The sequence below is a fragment of the Lolium perenne genome, chromosome 3 (assembly GCF_019359855.2).
Source record: "Lolium perenne isolate Kyuss_39 chromosome 3, Kyuss_2.0, whole genome shotgun sequence".
Classification (NCBI taxonomy): Eukaryota; Viridiplantae; Streptophyta; class Magnoliopsida; order Poales; family Poaceae; genus Lolium; species Lolium perenne.
In genome coordinates this window covers 25,259,841-25,280,291 of record NC_067246.2, presented here as the reverse complement: position 1 = coordinate 25,280,291, position 20,451 = coordinate 25,259,841, and the positions used below count along the sequence as shown (strand labels likewise).

Sequence of the window (20,451 nt, the reverse complement as noted above, 5' to 3'; positions counted from 1 at the left end):
TATACTCAGTGCTAGTTTTCTGGAAGATGTTCTTCATCTATAATGAAGATGTATTATACCCCTTTTCCCCTGAAACTTTCTTGACATGGACAAATCAGGTAATGTTCCCCTTTTTCTGTGCATAACTGAATTTTCGTGCCTGTACTCTTGGTAGATGTAAGCAGGATGGATGAAGAACAAATCAGGTAAGCAACAGACTATTGGGTAGATGTAAGCAGGATTCTTATGTAGATGTCATGGAAAAAAGGTTGGTCCTTCTCAGGTAGATGTAAGGATTCAGTGGGTACCTGATTTGAAGCTACTGGTAGATATAACTTGCTGAAGGCTGACGGGGTGTTGTTTTACTCCCTGATAGAGTTCACAGATCGAAACTGCTGGGTAGATTCTTCAACATTGCTGGGGGATGTTTTTCGCTGAGTTGAATCTTCAGGGTCTTCTTCTTCCTGGTAGATGTAATTTCTGGATCTGGTTTCGGGAGCAGGGGGAAGCAAACGAAGAAGAACGTACGGCCAGAGAGGGGAAAGTTACACGATTTTCTTGGGGCTGGGGATGATCTTCCTACGACTGGGTCCCACCATTTTTTGTCCGGAAGCTCGGCTGGTGCCACCCTGTGTTCCCACGGGACGGCACGTGGTGGTCCACGTTTTTTCTATTTCGGGAAGTTAATACCGTACGGAAAAGGAAAGATACCGGACCTAAAGTTAACTTAAATCTAGGTTGACCTGAATGTAGTCGCGTCCATGATACAATGGAGAAAATAGTCTTCCCTTATTTCCTAAGAGATGATCCCTTAGCTAAGTGAAGACAACCTTCTCTCTTTTCATTCTTTCTCCTTCAACTAAGCAAAAATCTGACGTGGCATCTCTAAGGGAAGGCTGACATCACCCCATTGTACGTGCCCTTATATCCCACTTTCAAATCCATAGGTGTAATGCCTCTACTAATTCAGAGATCTATAACTGGCAAAAAAAAAAAAATCAGAGATCTATAAAAACGGGGGATGACTGAGTTGCCAGCGGTTTGATTCTTTGGTTCACGGTGGATGTCAAGTTGTCAACTGCCAGACCATTGTCACGTGGCAACTCCTGGATGCGTCCGCTATGCGAAATATTGACACCGTATTGGAGTCTAAAAAAGGAGGGTGACATTGTGTGATCGGCTGACGTTCGCAATTGTTATTGATTCTCGGTGGTTTAATTTTTTTTAAGGTTTCTGTCGATTTCTTAAAAGGACTCCGTACATCTTTTACGCGGGACGTACGTGGGTGGAAAACGCACATAAGTGCAAGTTGTGCAAATTGACTTAAGATGATGTTCGTCCACAGACCTCAGACCTTTGGCTAAACAGTTGGTGTTTACATGCATGCATATATACTTCGGTCCTTGAATGTTGCGCCTTACGAAACAAGTAATATAAACGATACATAGGATCCTACCGCATTTCGCATAGTGAGTTAGTGACTATATCTTCCTCACAAAGTTCGAACCTCAGCACCGGCCGTTAATTTCTTGATAAGTTAAGGTAATCCTATATTGCATGGAGTGGCTCTGAATTCTGATCGATCGATGTATGGCTTTCACGCAAGAATGCCTTTGTCGTGGAAGCTCTTGATGCAGTCGTCGAACATCTGCTGGATGGACAGGAACGGCGGGAACCCCAGCGCCTCCATCTTGCTCGTGTCCATCTTGTGCGCCCTGTCGTCCCCCTTCCCGCCGCTACACCTGATTCAGCACAATCCAAACACCATCCATGAGAGTTTGATCGATGAATACGTACGTAACAACATGGCCAGGTAGTTATAAACGCTTACTCCGTCGGGATTGGGTACTGCGGGTACCGCTCCCTGAGCTCCCCGAGCACCTCGGACCAGTGCGCGACGTCGCCGGAGCAGATGAGCCGCCCGGAGGCCCTGCCGTCCTCCATGGCCAGGACGTGGGCGAGCACCACGTCGTCCACGTGCACGAACCCGATCGTCGTGTTCGGGTACTTGGCCAGGTCGCCCCTCAGCAGCGCCAGCACCACCAGCGCCGTGCTGGTGGGCGCCGCCCGGCCCAGCACCGGCCCGACCACGAACGACGGGTTCACGACGACGAGGTCCAGCGCGTGCTCCTTCGCGAGCCGCCACGCCTCCTTCTCCGCCACCGTCTTGGCGTACGCGTACCACAGCCCGTACGTGCGGCAGTACTCCGCGTCGCTCCAGTGCGACTCGTTCAGCGCCGGCGCTGCCGCGCCGCCGTGGTGGTGGCGGTACCGGACGCAGGAGCAGGAGGAGGTGAACACGACGCGGCGCGGCGGAGGGGCCGCCCTGGCGCAGGAGCGGAGCACGTTGCCGGCGCCCTTCACGATCGGGTCCACCAGCTTCTCCTGCGCGTCCTTGCCGTCCTCGTAGGAGACGACGACCGGGGAGGCCGCGTGGAAGACGCCGTCGACTCCGCTCACGGCCGCGTCGAACGACCCTTCCACCAGCAGGTCGGCGCGCACCAGCTGCAGCCGCTCGTCGGCGCCCTCCAGGTCCCACAGGAACCCGACCTTGGACTCGTCATTCGGGTCACGCACGGTGGCGCGCACCGTGTGCCCGGCGGCGAGCAGCGCCCGGATCAAGTGCGACGCGATGAACCCCGTCCCGCCCGTCACGCAGTACTCCGGCATCTCGACCGGCCGGCCGATCGATCTGTATGTCCTCTGTGTTCTGAACTGTCGTTGGAACATCCGATGCAATGGTGCGAATTTATACCGTATATTTCCTTGCTCGATCTCGTGAGGAGAAAGAAGGTGGTGGATAAGTTGGCATGAAGATGCAACGCAAATGTGGCGCCATCCAGTTCGGTTTGGATTAGGTCGATCATCTTCTTGCAGCATCATAGTGCAAGGCCTATTAATGTTCATCAACTTCATTTCTTTATACTCCTACAGAAGATGTGAAGACAAGCAACTGCAGCACACATGCATACATATACAGTACTACTCATGGAGCGCGAAAACTTCAAACAAAAGCCCAGCTACACGTAACTCTTTATATTCAAACGCTCAAATAGAATTTCAAAATTTTGGAAAATCTGAATCAAAAATTGAGAGATAGATAAAATGATGTATGCTACAATGGTGTAAAATCTCAATACAAACTACTTTATATTCTAGGCTACACAAAAATAACAAATTTTATAGAGTATTGAATAGTACAAATTTAAGACTACTAATTTTGTCAGATTCATGTAGTCTATAATACAAATCAGTTTGCATTGAGATTTTGCACCATTTATAGCACACATCATTGGCTACCTCTAAGATTTTGTTTCAGACCTTTTTGAAATATTGAAATACGATTTTTGAGTCTTTGAAAATAAAGAGCCAAATGTAGCTCGGCCTAAAAAACGCCACACTCGAGCGGAGCGGGCTTATAAAGTGCCGATGGTTGAGTTTTAGTAACAAATTTTGGTTCATTATCATCCTGCTATTATGGACCGCGGTAATCATAATATCTCCATTCCAAAGCTTAAGGTTTATATTAATTTCAGAACGGAAAATTATGTCGAGTTTGATCAAGTCTTACAAGAAATCATTAACATGCAAAATACAACATCAATATCAGTAGATAGATAGTGAAATTGTATCATATTTATTGATACATTTTTCTAAAAATTTGGTTAGACTTTACTTTGTTTGACTTAAGAAAAGTCTTAAGCTTTGGAACGGAGATAGTATCGATTTTGCACAATATATATTCTTTTTGAGAGTACGAACAAAGGCGTACCATATTTTTATTTTCCGATGAAGAGCGCTTTATTACCTAATAGTTTTAAGCATTACAAACGATCTATGCATAGCAAAGATGCACACATTGATCCAAGATAAGACTAAACATATAAGCCGGTACAAAAACAAACACTAAAAATCTGAATAGTCCTAAGATTTTGTAGCTACCTATGTTAGGTAATAAATTTCGTAAAAGTCCACTTACATTTTCTCTCCCCTCCAACTAAACACTAATATTATATTTAAATTCTTATATCCTGCTCACTAATAAGTTTTACTTGTACTTGCTCTTATAACCCACATCGGCCAGGTTTAAAGACGATTCCTTCCATAGACGTAACTGTATTCTACTCCACTCGTTATCTTGTTGGCTCGTCACCTCGTATTCAAATCGCTGGAAAATCTTATAGCTTCTCGATCCACTAGTCGGACATGACGAGGCGAGTGCGTGGACGAAGTGTCGGCCGGGCACCGACCGGCATTGACATTACGGTTATCTAGGCAGCAAGTCTGCGCATGGGCATTCGGTATTGGATCCGACATGGGGTGCTGCGCACGCACGCGTGACGCGCCTCGTGCCATGGCCATGAACGTGCAAACTCGAGATCGATCAGACCTACCACGCGCCACGTGTTCGCCTCTCTGCAGCTTCCTGATTGGTCCGACGAGGCTACATAAGGCCCAGCCAAATGCGATGCGAGCGCCACACCATACTTGTCTACCCACCTATGCTTGCTTCAGCAAAACACAAAGCCATGAAGACCAGCGGCACCGCCATCCTGATGATGCTGCTCTCGCTCGCGGCGGCGGCCCTCCTTGCCGCCGATGCCACCGTCGTCGCCGACGTGGACATGGACATTATCCGCCTCCCCAGCGACGGCGACGAAGGAGGTGATCGATCGATCCACGCATGAACTGCATACCGTCCTAGCTAGTAGTTTCTTGCACTGATCTTGTCTTACGTTCTAGGTTCTGCAGCAGGCCTTGTTGCAAGCCAGGTCATGGAGGTTGCTGCGACGGACGCAGTGGTGGAGGAGAAGGAGGATGAACCGGTGGCGGCGGTGAAGAACATCGGCGGCGGCGTCCTCAACGAGGAGATTAGGCCGTGGGCGTGCTGCAACGAGACCCTGTGCACCAAGTCGTCCCCGCCGACATGCCACTGCCTGGATGTGGTCGATCGGTGCGCCGCCGCATGCAAGCTATGCGAGCCGTCTGCAACGAGCCCGTTCCGCCACGTCTGCAACGACGAGTACCATGGACTCCCCGGGCCAGCTTGCTCCGATGAGGATGACGAAGACTTCCCAAGCGCCGCGCATAGCCGTAGCTACCCGTCGCTCGCCGCTGCCGCGCAGTTGCTGTTAGCGTTTGTAGTCGTGTTCTTTACCCACAGTCATTACTAGCATGTCGCCTAGCGTGTGCGTGAGTTAAGTGGTAACTATGTTTGACCTGGCCGTTTGCTTGTGTTCCAAATATGAAGGGAACCGAATAATACAGCGAAGAAAAGCTCAGTTATTTTGAGGTGTGTAGATGGCTAGGACAAGTTTTGCGCCGAAATCGGCTTCGAATAAAGATATCCATATCTGATTTCAAATAAATCTTGAAGTTGTGGTCCAGATATGGTATAGATTGTGTTATAGCAAATAACATGCGGATATGAATTATCCAAAATTTAATTAGAATAATTTAAAGGTTTTAAACCGGATAATATGATTTCAAAAGCCAACACCAACCTCACAAAGTTAGTTTATATTGAGTTATCAATTTTTTTTTGGCAAACATATGTTTGATCAAAACTTATATCAATGCTTGAGTTTAGTGTATTCCGTCTCTTTTTTTAAACTACATAAACAAGGCCTCTCTTCCAATAAAATCTTCTCTACTTCAACCCGCATCTTGACGACAACATCAAGAAGCTTATGAGAGTGTTGTGGTCTTGAAGAGCTTCTTCTAGCTGTGAGGATTTTTGGAGGGTCAAGGAGCTTCCATTCGAGGAATTTCCATCCGCAACCAACAACATCAGGCTGGCACTGGTTGGGTGGGGGAGGGGTGCGGGTGCGATAGCGGTGGCACGCTATTGACACGGCCTAAAGTTTAAAGATGAAGGGCTTCTCAAGAATTGTTGCAATTTTTTCTTGATGTGCTTTGTACTATTCGTTATTTTTTTAATGGTAGGGTTTTATTCGTAAAAATCCCTCTCAAAATTTGTAAAAACTATAACTATCTACAGATGGAGAATACATCTATTTTTTTTTTGTTTCCAGTCCGAATCCGTTCTATTTCCGATTCAACTTCGCAATCTGGTAGTCCGCATTCAAAACCGGAACGGACCAAAATCCCGCTCTGATCCAAGTCTGGGAAAAATGGGTGGTAACGGACATGATATGAGCAAAGTCCAATCCTATCGGATCAGTTTACACCCTAGTAATTTACATCTAAAAAAATTCAATTTTTTTTTTCTACCTCAGTATCTCCATTAGCAGCCCATGAGGACATATTCAGGCCCAAAAGCAGTTCCGGAGGCATGAGGCTAAACTTTTTTTTAGATTGAAGGCTCGAGCAGAGCCCGACTTTAAATTAATAAAGCTACAATGGCCAGAGTAAAACAAGGTTCTCAACAACACGGACACCGACAAGAAAAAAAAACAAAGCTGAGGTCCAGCCAAGCAAAACAACACAATGCTCTAGACATAAGAGCACACACACAGTACAGTACAACAGCTAGTGCCCCAACACCTCAACACCTCCCTACAATACAACTCCGGAGATACATGACCCAAGGGAGACCGCCTAGTCTTGGTCCCTGGTAGTCGCATGAAGAGAGTGAATCCGGGTGATCGCCTCCTCCACCGCCGCGTGATCCTGGCTCCTAGCCATTGGCTTTCACACCTACATATAAATAGTCATTTTGTATAGCCCGTCAGCAGGTTGGCTCGGGAAAATCCGTTGATAGTAAACTTCTTTCTAAGATTCCAAAGCGTCCAAAGAAGCGCCGCACAAGCGATCCAAAGAACTCGTCTAGTTTTCCCCACTTGGTTCTGAAGGAGCCGGAAAATATCCGCAAAGCAAGATGGATTCCAAGTGTGACCAAGCAGTTCCCTAACTGCGCTCCACAGGAATTTGGCCAATGGGCAAGAGAAGAAGATATGGTTATTATCTTTCGTCTCCCGATAGAGGGCACAAGCGCCCATCATGGTCCCCTACGCCTCCTAATGTTCTCATTAGATGGGAGGCGCTTCCTGGCAAGCTGCCAAAGGAAGGTACGCACCTTCATGGGGACCGCAATCCGCCAAAGGTCTCTGAAATATTTGCTAGGGGTGCCCTGACACAGCTTAAAGTACAATGATCGGATCGAGAACCTCCCCGAACGCTCAAGCGCCCAAACCATGGTGTACTGCTGTTGGGATAACTAGGGTATAGAGACCTCTCTAGAAATATTGGCCCAATCAATGTGCTCCCCAACTCCCAACTGGCGTCGGAAGGGGATGTGCCAGCTCCCTTCCCTACGCGCTACCTCAACTGAGACCTCTGGCTCCTCTGCAATGGCGAAAAGAGAAGGGAATCTAGTACACAGGGGCCTCGACCCTTGCCACCAGTCCTGCCAAAAACTGGCCGCCTTCCCGTTATGCACCACATGTTTGGCCCTAAGCCGGAACAAGTGATTGAGTTTCTGGACCGCATTCCAAAATTGCGAACCGGCCCGATGGGTATCCAGCAGATCCTTATCTCTAAGGTATTTGTTCTGAATAATGTCAGCCCAAAGGCCCTGCTCTGCGTCGTACAACCTCCAAATCCATTCTACAAGGAGGCACATGTTCATTAGCCGCGTATCGACTATTCCCAACCCCCCTAGGCTTTTCGGCTTGCACATAGCCGACCAACGTACCCAATGGTACTTGCGCTTCGTGCTATTGGCTTCCCAAAAGAAGCACGAGCGATGTTTGTCCAAAGTGACATGGGTACCCTCTCCCAGCAGGCAGACTGCCATAGCGTGTAGGGGCAAGTTCGACAAACAAGCGTTGATAAGGGTTAAACGTGTTGGAGATCTGCCCAAGAGGCAAGAATAAAATGGTTATTAAAATATATCTTTGTGTTTATGATAAATGTTTGCATACCATGCTATAATTGTATTAACCGAAATATTGATACATGTGTGTTATGTAAACAACAAGGAGTCCCTAGTAAGCCTCTTGTATAACTAGCTTGTTGATTAATAGATGATCATGGTTTCGTGATCATGAACATTGAAGTTATTAATAACAAGGTTATGTCATTAGGTGAATGATATAATGGACACACACCCAAATAAGCGTAGCATAAGATCATGTCATTAAGTTCAGTTTGCTATAAGCTTTCGATACATAGTTACCTAGTCCTTCGACCATGAGATCATGTAAATCACTTATACCGGAAGGGTACTTTGATTACATCAAACGCCACTGCGTAAATGGGTGGTTATAAAGGTGGGATTAAGTATTCGGAAAGTATGAGTTGAGGCATATGGATCAAGAGTGGGATTTATCCATCCTGATGACGGATAGATATACTCTGGGCCCTCTCGGTGGAATGTCGTCTGATTAGCTTGCAAGCATGTGAATGGTTCACAAGAGATGATATGCCACGGTATGAGTAAAGAGTACTTGTCGGAGACGAGGTTGAACAAGGTATCGTGATACCGATGATCAAACCTCGGACAAGTAAAATATCGCGAGACAAAGGGAATCGGTATCGTATGTAAATGGTTCAATCGATCACTAAGTTATCGTTGAATATGTGGGAGCCATTATGGATCTCCAAATCCTGCTATTGGTTATTGGTTAGAGAAGAGTCTCAACCATGTCTGCATAGTTCACGAACCGTAGGGTGACACACTTAAGGTTTGATGTTGTTTTAAGTAGATATGGAATATGGAATGGAGTTCCAATGTTTGTTCGGAGTCTCGGATGGGATCCAGGACATCAAGAGGAGGTCCGGAATGGTCCGGAGAATAAGATTCATATATAGGAAGTCATTTTCTAGGTTTGAAAATGATCCGATGTATTTATGGAAGGTTCTAGAAGGTTCTAGAAAAGTCCGGAAGAAATCACCGCGGAAGGTGGAGTCCCGGAGGGACTCCAGCCACCTTGGCCGGCCAGCCTAAGGGAGGAGGAGTCCCAGGTGGACTCCACCCCATGGTGGCTGGCCACCCCACCAAGGAAGGGGTGGGAGTCCCACCTTGAGTAGGAGTCTCACCTTGGGTAGGTTTCGTCCTTATGGAAGGTTTAGGAGTTGGACTCTTATTCGTTTTCTGGGCAAACCCTTGGGGCTATTCCACCTATATATAGATGAGGAGAGGGAGGGGGCCGGCCACACCTTGGCCGCACCACCCTTTCCCCCAGAGGTCGGCGCCCATAGCCCCCTCTCCCCAAACCCTAGCCGCCCTCCTCCTCCACCTCTCCCGCATACGCTTTGGCGAAGCTCTGCCGGAGATCTCCACCACCACCGCCACCACGCCGTCGTGCTGCCGGGATTCCGAGGAGGATCTACTACTTCCGCTGCCCGCTGAAACAGGGAGAAGGACGTCGTCATCAACACCGTACGTGTGACCGAGTACGGAGGTGCTGCCCGACTGTGGCACCATCAAGATCTTCTACGCGCTTTCGAAAGCGGCAAGTGATCGACTACAGCAACAACGAGATCTAATCTCGTAGGCTTTGGAAATCTTCGAGGGTTAGTCTCATGATCTTCTCGTTGCTACCATCTTCTAGATTGGATCTTGGCTTGTTATTCGTTCTTGCGGTAGGAAATTTTTTGTTTTCTATGCTACGAATCCCTTAAGTGGTATCAGAGCCGTGTCTATGCATAGATTGGTTGCACGAGTAGAACACAATGGTTTTGTGGGCGTTGATGCTTTGTTGTCTTAATTTCGTGTACTTTGCATCTTGCGGCATGGTGGGATGAAGCGGCTCGGGCTAACTTTACATGACCGCGTTCATGAGATTTGCTCCACGCTCGACATGCAACTTGTATTGCATAAGTGGCTTTGCGGGTGTCTGTCTCTCTCACCATAGTGAAGATTTAATTTACTCTTTCTATTGACAACACTAGTATCACCGTTGTGGTTCATGTTCGTAGGTAGATTGGATCTTACTCGAAAACCCTAAACCACGTAAAATATGCAAACCAAATTAGAGGCGTCTAACTTGTTTTTGCAGGGTTTGGTGATGTGATATGGCCATGATGTGATGATGAATATGTATGAGATGATCATTATTGTATTGTGGCAACCGGCAGGAGCCTTATGGTTGTCTTTATGTTTCATGTAGTAGTGTTATTTCAAAATAGTTGTAATCACTACTAGAAAAAGGCTTATTAGTGGCGCACTGATTTTTGCTATCAGTGGCGCACCAGCGGTGCGCCACTGATATCACGCCACTGCTAGCCATTGCTAATCCAAATAGCAGTGGCGCACCACCTAGTGCGCCACTGCTAACCATAGAGGTGCGCCACTGCTGTGATATTAGGATGCGCCACTTTATATATGTAGAGGTGCGCCACTGCTGTGATATTAGGATGCGCCACTTTATATTAGTTAGGGTGCGCCACTGCTTGGAGAATCAATAAAAAAATAAAAAAAGCCGGCCACATGGGCCTGGTCGTGGCAGCGGTGGATTTGACCATCAATAATTATTACAGCGCCTTCAGTACTTCACCCTGTTTTTATTACTTTGTTTATTTATTACACCTGGATTATTACAGAACACTAAAAGAGACAAGTCCCTAATTTTACAACTAAAACCCTACAAAAATTAAAAAAAAGCAATCAGGTCCCTGAATCAAAAAATTAAAAAAAAGCAATCAGGTCCCTGAATCAACAGGGACGGAGCACACCAGATCCTGCAGCCGCCGCCGCCAGAGCACGCGCTTGACGGCGGCGTTGCTCTGCTCCCAGACCGCCGCCACTGAGTCGACCGCCACCCTCTCCTCCTTCCTGCAGGTGGCCGAGGGGATGCACTACGCAGCGTAGGTGCTGCCGGCAGCCGGCGTTGACGAGGGCCAAGACGAGCTGCATCGCCTGCGTGAAGTGGGGTGGCACGGCGACAGCCGCGTTCTGCACGGGCAGGCCGACGTGCGCATCGACGTAGTGGAGAAGGGGACGGTGGCGGGGGAGAGGACCAGGGGCGGTGGCGTGGGAGAGGACCAGGGGGCGGTGGCGGGGGAGAGGACTAGGGGCGTCGCCAGAGACCATGGTGCGGTGACGTAGCGTGGCCAAGGGACGGCGTCGCCGTGGTCGCCCCGGCCGTGAGCATCGCCTCCCCTCAGCCATCGACGACGCCGCCACCGCCGCGCTCATATGGCCGGCCTCGCAGGCGGCGGCTTCGGTGGGGCACGACGCCGTCGTGGTCACCCATCGCACAACCTCGCAGGCGGTTGAGAGGGGATAAGATTGGGGGGCGGTGGCGGGGGAGAGGACCAGGGAAGATTGCGGTGCGAGCCTGCGAGAAGATTGGGAAGAGAGAGACGAATGGGTGCGGTGGTGAGCAGATAAGATTGGGGAAGAGAGAGAGAGGGGTGAGTGCGTTTTGGTTCGTTGGGGCACGTGGTGGGTGGCCGGTGGCTTGGGTGGGGCATGTGGGCATGCAGCAAAATTATTTTGGAAGAGGCGGTGGCGCATTAGTAGGGGTGCGCCATAACTAACAAGTACCAGTGGAGCACTATAAACAGGTGCGCCACTACTATCTTAAATATGTGAGAATAGCAATGGCGCACCACTAAAGGGGTGCGCCACTGCTAAGTTTGGGGAGGTGTGAGATCTGGACGACCTTTAGTGGTGGCGCACCTCAAAAGCAGTGCGCCACTGCTATGTTTGTATTAGTGGAGCACCACTTTTTGTTGCGCCACTGCTAGTTAGCAGTGGTGCACCAATATAGGGGTGCGCCACTGATACCATTCTTACGGCTAGGCCTTTTCCTAGTAGTGAATAGTTGCTACATGTGGTGAAAAACCATGAAGACGGTGCCATGGACCTTAGTGCTACGCCGACGATGATGGAGATCATGCCCGTTGATGATGGCGATCATGTCCGTGCTTTGGAGATGAAGATCAAAGGCGCAAAGACTAAAGGGCCATATCATATCACATATGAATTGCATGTGATGTTAATCCTTTATGCATCTTATCTTGCTTAGATCGCGACGGTAGCATTATAAGATGATCCCTCACATTAATATCAAGATAATAAAGTGTTCTCCCTTCGTATGCACCGTTGCTACAGTTCGTTGTTTTGAAGCATCTCGTGATGATCGGATGTGATAGATTCTACGTTCACATACAACGGGTGTAAGCCATGTTGCACACGCAGAAATACTTGGGTTTGCTTGACGAGCCTAGCATGTACAGACATGGCCTCGGAACACAGGAAACCGAAAGGTTGAACACGAGTCATATGGATGATATGATCAACATGTTGATGTTCACCATTGAAGCTACATCATCTCACGGGATGATCGGATTTGGTGTAGTGGATATGGATCGTGTGCCTCTTAACAACTATGAGGGATGTTGTATTAAGTGGGAGTTCATTAGTAATTAGATTAAAACATGAACTAATTATCATGAACATAGTCTGAATAGTATTTTGAATTAATTTGTAGAACTGGCATCCGTTTTCTACCATGCGCTAGTCTTGTAATTGAGATAGAAATAATGTTAAGTCTGATAAGCAACTTTACGGACTGGTACTGTATTGTTAAAGAATCAAGAAATGATTAAGTCCTATTGCAAACTTTTAGTAAACCTCACTTTGCTGATTCAAAGAACAATGGTTTCAATTAGTACCTATAATCATCTTGTCTCCGTGAAACTTGAAGTTCAAATCTGTTTGAAAAGTAAGGAGCTGAAAATTTTGTTTTCAGAAATAAGCGAGGTATGATATATATGTGATATCTAAGACCTTATTGTAAGGTGATAGAATATAATTTGGTGAGATTACATAAACTCATAAGTTTTATGGGAATGTATGAAGGTTGAAGACGCCAGGCGTCTCAATCCTCCAACTATTGGGGCACTAACGATATTTTCATATCCATGAAATGATTGTCCTTAGTATGCACCGTTGCTAAGACTCGTCGTTTCGAAGCATCTCGTGATGATCGGGTGTTATAGATTATGCGTGTGCATACAACAGGTGCAAGCCAGATTTGTACATGCGAATACTAAGGTTAATCTTTATGAGCCTAGCATGTACAAACATGGTCTCAGAAAGTCATCATGATTTGATGGATAAAAATTATGAGTGAAATTGTTCATCACATTAAAAGGTTACTAATAGTGAAATCCGGAACACTTGTCATATGATGATCAACTTCAAAGTAAAAACCTCAAGGTTATTGGTATTTGACCAACAAACCTAGAAGTTATTGATGTTGAAGTGTTTTTCTGAGAATGAGGAAAGCTAAAAGAGAAACTACAAAAGTTTATTGGCAGAAAGAGAGAAAAGACTAGAAAGTCTAGCTCAGGTGTATATAGATGATATACATGTTATGAATGTATTCCTAGTTTGGTCACACAATGAAATTCTTGGGTATTTGTACTATATTGGTTGGTATGAAGTTTCATACAAAACAACGCAATACAAGAATACAATGGCCTAAGTGACTGACAAGGAATATGATAGGAATGCACGTCTGGAACAAAAATAAAGTGTTATTATGTTCGTCGTTGGCACTCTATCTAGCCCTTAGAATTTATAATAAAGAACTTAATAATTGTTATTTTGCTCTGGTCAAATGAAAACAATGAGTTGTTCAAATTATGACATTACTCCATGTACGATGGATAAGTTATTATAAATCTTAATCGTGAAACACACATGCATAACACTGACGCTAAAATGCCATAAGGCAAATGATTTGAATTCCACTTATTTGTGGAACCGCCATTTAGGTCATGTTAGAAAGGAACGCATGAAGGAACTCCATGCAAATGGATTTTTGGAGTCATTTGATTTTTGAATCGTTTGGCGCTTGCAAAACATTTTTTAAAGAGAATGACTGAAATACCGTTCATAGGCCAAGAGTTGAACGGGCAACTAACTTAGTGGAAACATACATGATGATGTATATGGTTCACTGGGCATAGTTGTGTGCGGGATATTCTTCTACTTCATGAAAACTTCCAACAATGAATTGAGTATATATATGTGGATATATTCGATAAGGAAGAAGTTTGAAACATTTGAATGGATTCAAATAAATTTCAGCATGAAGTGGAAATCATCGTAATAGAAAAGTCAAATATCTATGATAGGATCATGATGGAAATACTTGAATTACGAGTTTTAGCGGACATCTAAGAGAGTTATGAAATTGTTCTACAACTCACGTTTCTTGGAGTATCATAGTGATGATGGAGTATCCGAGAAACGTATCCAAACCTTGTTGGGTTAATGATGAGATAAAATAAAATGACGCCATTATATTTTTGTGAATTATGCTTTAGAGACTACTGTTTTTACACTGAATAGAGCATCATCATAATCCGTTGAAATGACACCATATGATTTATGGCATGGGTATGAACCCTAATAGTCCTTTCTTAAATTTTGGTATGCATAGCATATGTAAATAAGTTTACAACCAAAAATCGGATGAATGTCTTTGTTGGTTATCCCAAAGAATTGATTGGGAATTCTTTCCACTATGAAGTAAAAGACAAAAGTGTTTGTTAAAGTTACTTGATTATTTCCAAGAAATTGTTTTCTAGCAAAGTATTTGAGTGGGAGTACAATAGAAATTGATAAGGTTTATGAACCTAAGCATAATAATCAGAGTAGTGCAGCATTGGAATTGGTTCCGGAAGCGTCCACGATGATCATGGCTCCCATGTCTACAAAGTGTTATAGCCATGGAGATCGAAGTACCTATTGAATCTTGTAGGTATGGTTTACTTTGTGATCAAATAAATGATTTGTGGACAAAGGATTGATTTTGAACAATGATAAACCAACTACATACAAAGAAGTTATGATGGGCCCTGACTCCGTTAAAATGGCTATGCGCCATGAAATCCAAGATAGATGAATACCTTTTGAAAGTAAATGGATCTATAAAATTGATGGACTTGGATGGAATATCCTTGAAGAAGCTCGACTCGTCAAAAAGTTGTTTACGACAAAGTTCAAAGAGTTGACTACGATAAGATTAGATCTTCCGTAGCGATGCTTATAGTCTATGTGGATTATTCTAGTAATCGCTACATATTTCTTTTATGAGATATGCTAGTAGGATGGCAAAATACATTACTTAACAGAAGTGTGTTTTAAAGGTGTATACAAGATACAACCAAGAGTTTTGCTAGTCTGTGGAATACTAGATAGGTATACGAACTTCAATTGGATGAAGTGAGTATCGCGGAGTTGGAATCTTCACCGGATGAAATAGTCAAAGAGTTTTTGATTTCATCAGAAATGATGAAGATGCTTGCATTTACAAGAAATTAAGTGGGAGCGCTGAGACATATTTATAATACTTTATGTAGATGACATATAGTTGGTTATAAATGATGTAATTATATACTTGATTAAAAAGTTTTCATTGAGAATTAACTTCAATGAAAGGATATGGACTGAAACATATTTAGTGTCAAGATCTATGAAGATAGATTGAAACACATAATAAGTTTAAGTCAAAGTACATAGAATGGATATTAAAGTAGTTCAATATAGAAATATTAAGAAGGTGTTCTTTTCATGTGAAGGTTTAACAAGACTTGAGTGTGTCTGACACTCAATGAGTAAAAACACATGAGTGATTTTCGATCACGATTAATATGTACATAATTGGATATCCTGTGCTCTAAAGTGTTGTGAGTATATACCAGAATGATTCATGTGATGATCATTGGACAACAGTAAGAACATCCTTGGGTACTTTAGAAGAACCAAGGATATATATAGTTTTGTATGGGGTAATGACAAACAAATCGCTGTAAGGTGTTGCACCGATATTAGTTTGGTCACATATAAAAATGAATTTCAAATCTCAATTAGGCTAAATGTTGATTAAAAGGTAGCACAATGAGCTAGAAGATGTCTATGCTAGATTTAGATGAGTTCTAAATATTGTGACGGATTCTACAAAAGAAGGCAGAGTATGTCATTGTTTTGACAATGATTGAGGATGTTAAGTGAAGAAGTTTTTTGAGAAATTGGTGTAGTTCCGATAGTGTCAGAACTTTGAAGCTATATTGTGTGTGACAATATTAGTGACATATTTCAGACCGCGGAATTAAGGTTCCACCAGAAGACTGAACATATATGATTAATGTCGACTCATTTGGAAAATGAGTGATGCGTTGAGACGCAAATGAATTGCAAAATACATACGTTTCTGAGCATGTCAGATCCGTTGACTAAAACCTCTCCCGTGAGCAAAACATGATAAAGCATCAGAAGGCCAAGGTGTTATATCTTTACAAATATAAACTAGATTATTGACTCTAGTGCAAGTGGGAGACTGTTGGAGATATGCCCAAGAGGCAATAATAAAATGGTTATTATAATATATCTTTGTGTTTATGATAAATGTTTGCATACCATGCTATAATTGTATTAACCGAAACATTGATACATGTGTGTTATGTAAACAACAAGGAGTCCCTAGTAAGCCTCTTGTATAACTAGCTTGTTGATTAATAGATGATCATGGTTTCGTGATCATGAACATTGGATGTTATTATTAAAAAGTTATGTCATTAGGTGAATGATATAATGGACACACACCCAAATAAGTGTAGCATAAGATCACGTCATTAAGTTCAGTTTGCTATAAGCTTTCGATACATAGTTACCTAGTCCTTCGACCATGAGATCATGTAAATCACTTATACCGGAAGGGTACTTTGATTACATCAAACGCCACTGCGTAAATGGGTGGTTATAAAGGTGGGATTAAGTATTCGGAAAGTATGAGTTGAGGCATATGGATCAAGAGTGGGATTTGTCCATCCAGATGATGGATAGATATACTCTGGGCCCTCTCGGTGGAATGTCGTCTGATTAGCTTGCAAGCATGTGAATGGTTCACAAGAGATGATATGCCATGGTACGAGTAAAGAGTACTTGTCGGAGACGAGGTTGAACAAGGTATCGTGATACCGATGATCAAACCTCGGACAAATAAAATATCGCGAGACAAAGGGAATCGGTATCGTATGTAAATGGTTCAATCGATCACTAAGTTATCGTTGAATATGTGGGAGCCATTATGGATCTCCAGATCCCGCTATTGGTTATTGGTTGGAGAAGAGTCTCAACCATGTCTGCATAGTTCACGAACCGTAGGGTGACACACTTAAGGTTTGATGTCGTTTTAAGTAGATATGAAATATGGAATGGAGTTCGAATGTTTGTTCGGAGTCTCGGATGGGATCCAGGACGGACATCACGAGGAGGTCCGGAATGGTCCAGAGAATAAGATTCATACATAGAAAGTCATTTTCTAGGTTTGAAAATGATCCGGTGTATTTATGGAAGGTTCTAGAAGGTTCTAGAAAAGTCCGGAAGAAAAGGTGGAGTCCCGGAGGGACTCCACCCACCTTGGCCGGCCAGCCTAAGGGAGGAGGAGTCCCAGGTGGACTCCACCCCATGGTGGCCGGCCACCCCACCAAGGAAGGGGTGGGAGTCCCACCTTGAGTAGGAGTCCCACCTTGGGTAGGTTTCGTCCTTATGGAAGGTTTAGGAGTTGGACTCTTATTCGTTTTCTGGGCAAACCCTTGGGGCTATTCCACCTATATATAGATGAGGAGAGGGAGGGGGCCGGCCACACCTTGGCCGCACCACCCTTGCCCCCCAGAGGCCGGCGCCCATAGCCCCCTCTCCCCAAACCCTAGCCGCCCTCCTCCTCCACCTCTCCCGCATACGCTTTGGCGAAGCCCTGCCGGAGATCTTCACCACCACCGCCACCACGCCGTCGTGCTGCCGGGATTCCGAGGAGGATCTACTACTTCCGCTGCCCGCTGGAAGGGGGAGAAGGACGTCGTCATCAACACCGTACGTGTGACCGAGTACGGAGGTGCTGCCCGACTGTGGCACCGTCAAGATCTTCTACGCGCTTTCGAAAGCGGCAAGTGATCGACTACAGCAACAACGAGATCTAACCTCGTAGGCTTTGGAAATCTTCGAGGGTTAGTCTCATGATCTTCTCGTTGCTACCATCTTCTAGATTGGATCTTGGCTTGTTATTCGTTCTTGCGGTAGGAAATTTTCTGTTTTCTATGCTACGAATCCCTTCAAAACGTGCCGCCGAGGACATCAATTTTCCCATCCAATTTTTAGCGCGTTTGCCCACCTTGGTCGTCAGGGGACCCTAATCCGCTGCCGAGAGGGCCCGGTCACTGACCGGCACACCCAAGTAGGTGAAGGGGAAGGCGTCTTGCTTGCAATTGAGCATATGTGCAATCCTTAGGCCGTCCGCCGCCTCCAGCCCCATCACCATGACCTCACTCTTGTGGAAATTGATCCGGAGACCTAACATGCTCTCAAAGCAGAGTAAAATGTACCTCAGGTTCACAATAGCGAGGTCATCTGGCTGAATCATGATGATGGTGTCATATGCATATTGCAAATGAGAGACTCCCCCAGGAATCAGGTGTCGGACCACACCCGCAATGTGGCCCAACTCTCTGGCCTTATCCAAGATGGTGGCTAGCGCTTCGACAACATAGTCGAAGAGGAGAGGAGACAGAGAGTCTACCTGGCGCATGTCGCGACCGTTCCGGAAGTAGTTTCCAATGTCACCGTTGAGGGCGATGGTAGTCTGGCCCCCCGACCAGACCCATTGCCCTATGAACCCAAGCGGGTTCAAAACCTTTACCCATGAGCACTTCCCGTAGGAATGAACAATTCACCCTATCTTAGGCCTTCTCGAAATCAAACTTCAGGAAAACTCCCCTACGTTTCCTTGATTTAGATTCATGGATGATCTCTTGTAGAGAAAGGGCTCCCTCATGAATGTGTCTACCTTTGATAAAAGCCGACTGCGTTCTACTAATCATCCTATGCGCCACTGGAGAGAGCCGAATAGCGTAAGTTTTAGCAACAAATTTGAAAATGACGTTGATGTCTTCCGCCCCGGGGACGTTCGGTATGAGCGAGAGCACGCCAAAGTTGAGCCTGGAGATGTCGACTCTCCCAAGAGCGAAGCCATTTGAAATATCCAGGATCAAGGGTTTCACCAAGTGCCAGAAATGTTTGAAGAAGACAACCGAAAAGCCATCCGGTCCAGGCGTCGTGTCCACCTTCATACTAGCAAAGACCTCATCGATTTCTTCCCCCGAGAAGGCAATCATGAGGTTATCGTTCTCCTTACCAGACACACGTCCCGACCCGATGCCAGATCGTAGTGTGCATGAGGCTAAACGCATCCATTGGCAATCCACCTCCGGCACCAACCTCTGCATTGGTCTTGGCCTTGGGCGCCTCTAGACTCTAGTCTATATCGACTTTGTCGACAACAACGACGATGGCAAGTAGGTAGCCATGGCGGGCGTCATTGTTAGATAGGGTTTTTTTTTTAATATTTTTTACTTTTTTTTGGCACTACGTAAATGGTTATATTATAAATGAAAAACTATTTTAGGCAAAAAAAAATGTGTCATACCTGAGGAACACCGGATACGTGACGTGACCGCGCAGACGTAAACACGGTGCATATTTGAGCTGCGTTTACATCTCGGTTGACAGACCGGTCACTATACATCCGGTCGCTGGGTCTGAGTGCAAACGATTGCTCCGCATCTGTTTGTTGCGTCGACCGCTGGAGATGTCGCTACACATTGACGGCCGCAATTTATTTTGTTCAGTCCATCATAGTTGTAATATAAATGCGTACCCTCCAGATAAGCGAATGTGATATACTCCCCTATTCACTATTCACTAATGTAAGACATTTTAGTGTTTTGTAGATTCACTCACTTTGGCCCGTATCTGATCATTTTATTGTATCTATTTATTTCTTTTGGTTAGTATTTAGTCCAATTTAAAATACTAGCACAAATGCCCGTGCGTTGCTACGGATCGATTTTTAACAATTATTTTTAAGCCATGGGAATTTCAAGAAGCCGGAAACCTTTAATAGCATCAAACCATATTATTAGAACTCAGACAAAGCATTTTCTCCGAGCTTCAAATATTGATCTACGGCATGAAGAGCTCACTCCAACCTTCTACCAAACAGACAAATATCTCAATGTCATTGATCTATGGCATGAAGATCTCATTCCAACCTAGTACCAAACAAACAACTGCCTCAATGCAACTAATTGAAATAGAGAAATTATTAAAAAGTCAGATTAGGCCTAGAAGAGAGAGAAATCAATAAGTACCTGGACGATTGTAGGAGTAGGGAGAAGTTGCCCTATCTAGCTATTTGCTTGCAGTTTAGGCAGTACTGTGTTGGACTTGCAATAAGATAGCATCGCTAAGAAATCAAGATTAGTCAAGATCAATTTTCTTACACATGCAAGTAGATATGTAACATCAGCGAAATCCCCCTACAAAAAATAGCATCAGCAACTAAATCTGCATATCCTTTTTTCCTGCACAAAATGTCTATTATAAATCTAGATGCTATTTGAGCCACCAAATATATTTTGTATCACGACAAGTACTTATGCTAAAAATATCCAATGTATTGGTGCTCGGAAACACATATTTTTGCCTCT

General features: G+C 44.9%; 3 protein-coding genes across 3 annotated transcripts; 1 reads left to right on the top strand and 2 right to left on the bottom strand.

Annotated features, from left to right (window-relative positions):
• Window positions 1-1,481: 1,481 nt before the first annotated feature.
• On the bottom strand, window positions 1,482-2,826 carry LOC127338091 (tetraketide alpha-pyrone reductase 2). The gene is made up of 2 exons (XM_051364345.2): window positions 1,811-2,826; window positions 1,482-1,721 (listed from the first exon to the last, which is right to left on the bottom strand). The coding sequence occupies exons 1-2, from the start codon at window positions 2,707-2,709 to the stop codon at window positions 1,577-1,579; spliced, it is 1,044 nt and encodes a 347-aa protein (XP_051220305.1). The 5' UTR covers window positions 2,710-2,826; the 3' UTR covers window positions 1,482-1,576.
• Window positions 2,827-4,442: 1,616 nt separating this feature from the next.
• LOC127338090 (uncharacterized) lies at window positions 4,443-5,348 on the top strand. The gene is made up of 2 exons (XM_051364342.2): window positions 4,443-4,644; window positions 4,723-5,348. The coding sequence occupies exons 1-2, from the start codon at window positions 4,443-4,445 to the stop codon at window positions 5,151-5,153; spliced, it is 633 nt and encodes a 210-aa protein (XP_051220302.2). The 3' UTR covers window positions 5,154-5,348.
• Window positions 5,349-18,095: 12,747 nt separating this feature from the next.
• LOC139837821 (uncharacterized) lies at window positions 18,096-19,188 on the bottom strand. Its single transcript, XM_071827112.1, has 2 exons — window positions 18,750-19,188; window positions 18,096-18,571 (listed from the first exon to the last, which is right to left on the bottom strand). The coding sequence occupies exons 1-2, from the start codon at window positions 19,186-19,188 to the stop codon at window positions 18,096-18,098; spliced, it is 915 nt and encodes a 304-aa protein (XP_071683213.1).
• Between the last annotated feature and the right edge of the window lie 1,263 nt (window positions 19,189-20,451).

Bases quoted from the DNA above. Each gene is read 5' to 3' on its own strand.
- LOC127338091 (XM_051364345.2), bottom strand. From the start codon at position 2,709: ATGTTCCAACGACAGTTCAGAACACAGAGGACATACAGATCGATCGGC. The intron at 1,722-1,810 runs GTAAGCGTTTAT...GTGCTGAATCAG, and splicing joins CAGTACCCAATCCCGACGGA to GTGTAGCGGCGGGAAGGGGG.
- LOC127338090 (XM_051364342.2), top strand. From the start codon at position 4,443: ATGCGATGCGAGCGCCACACCATACTTGTCTACCCACCTATGCTTGCT. The intron at 4,645-4,722 runs GTGATCGATCGA...CTTACGTTCTAG, and splicing joins CAGCGACGGCGACGAAGGAG to GTTCTGCAGCAGGCCTTGTT.
- LOC139837821 (XM_071827112.1), bottom strand. From the start codon at position 19,188: ATGCAGAGGTTGGTGCCGGAGGTGGATTGCCAATGGATGCGTTTAGCC. The intron at 18,572-18,749 runs GTAGACACATTC...TTGGGTTCATAG, and splicing joins GCAGTCGGCTTTTATCAAAG to GGCAATGGGTCTGGTCGGGG.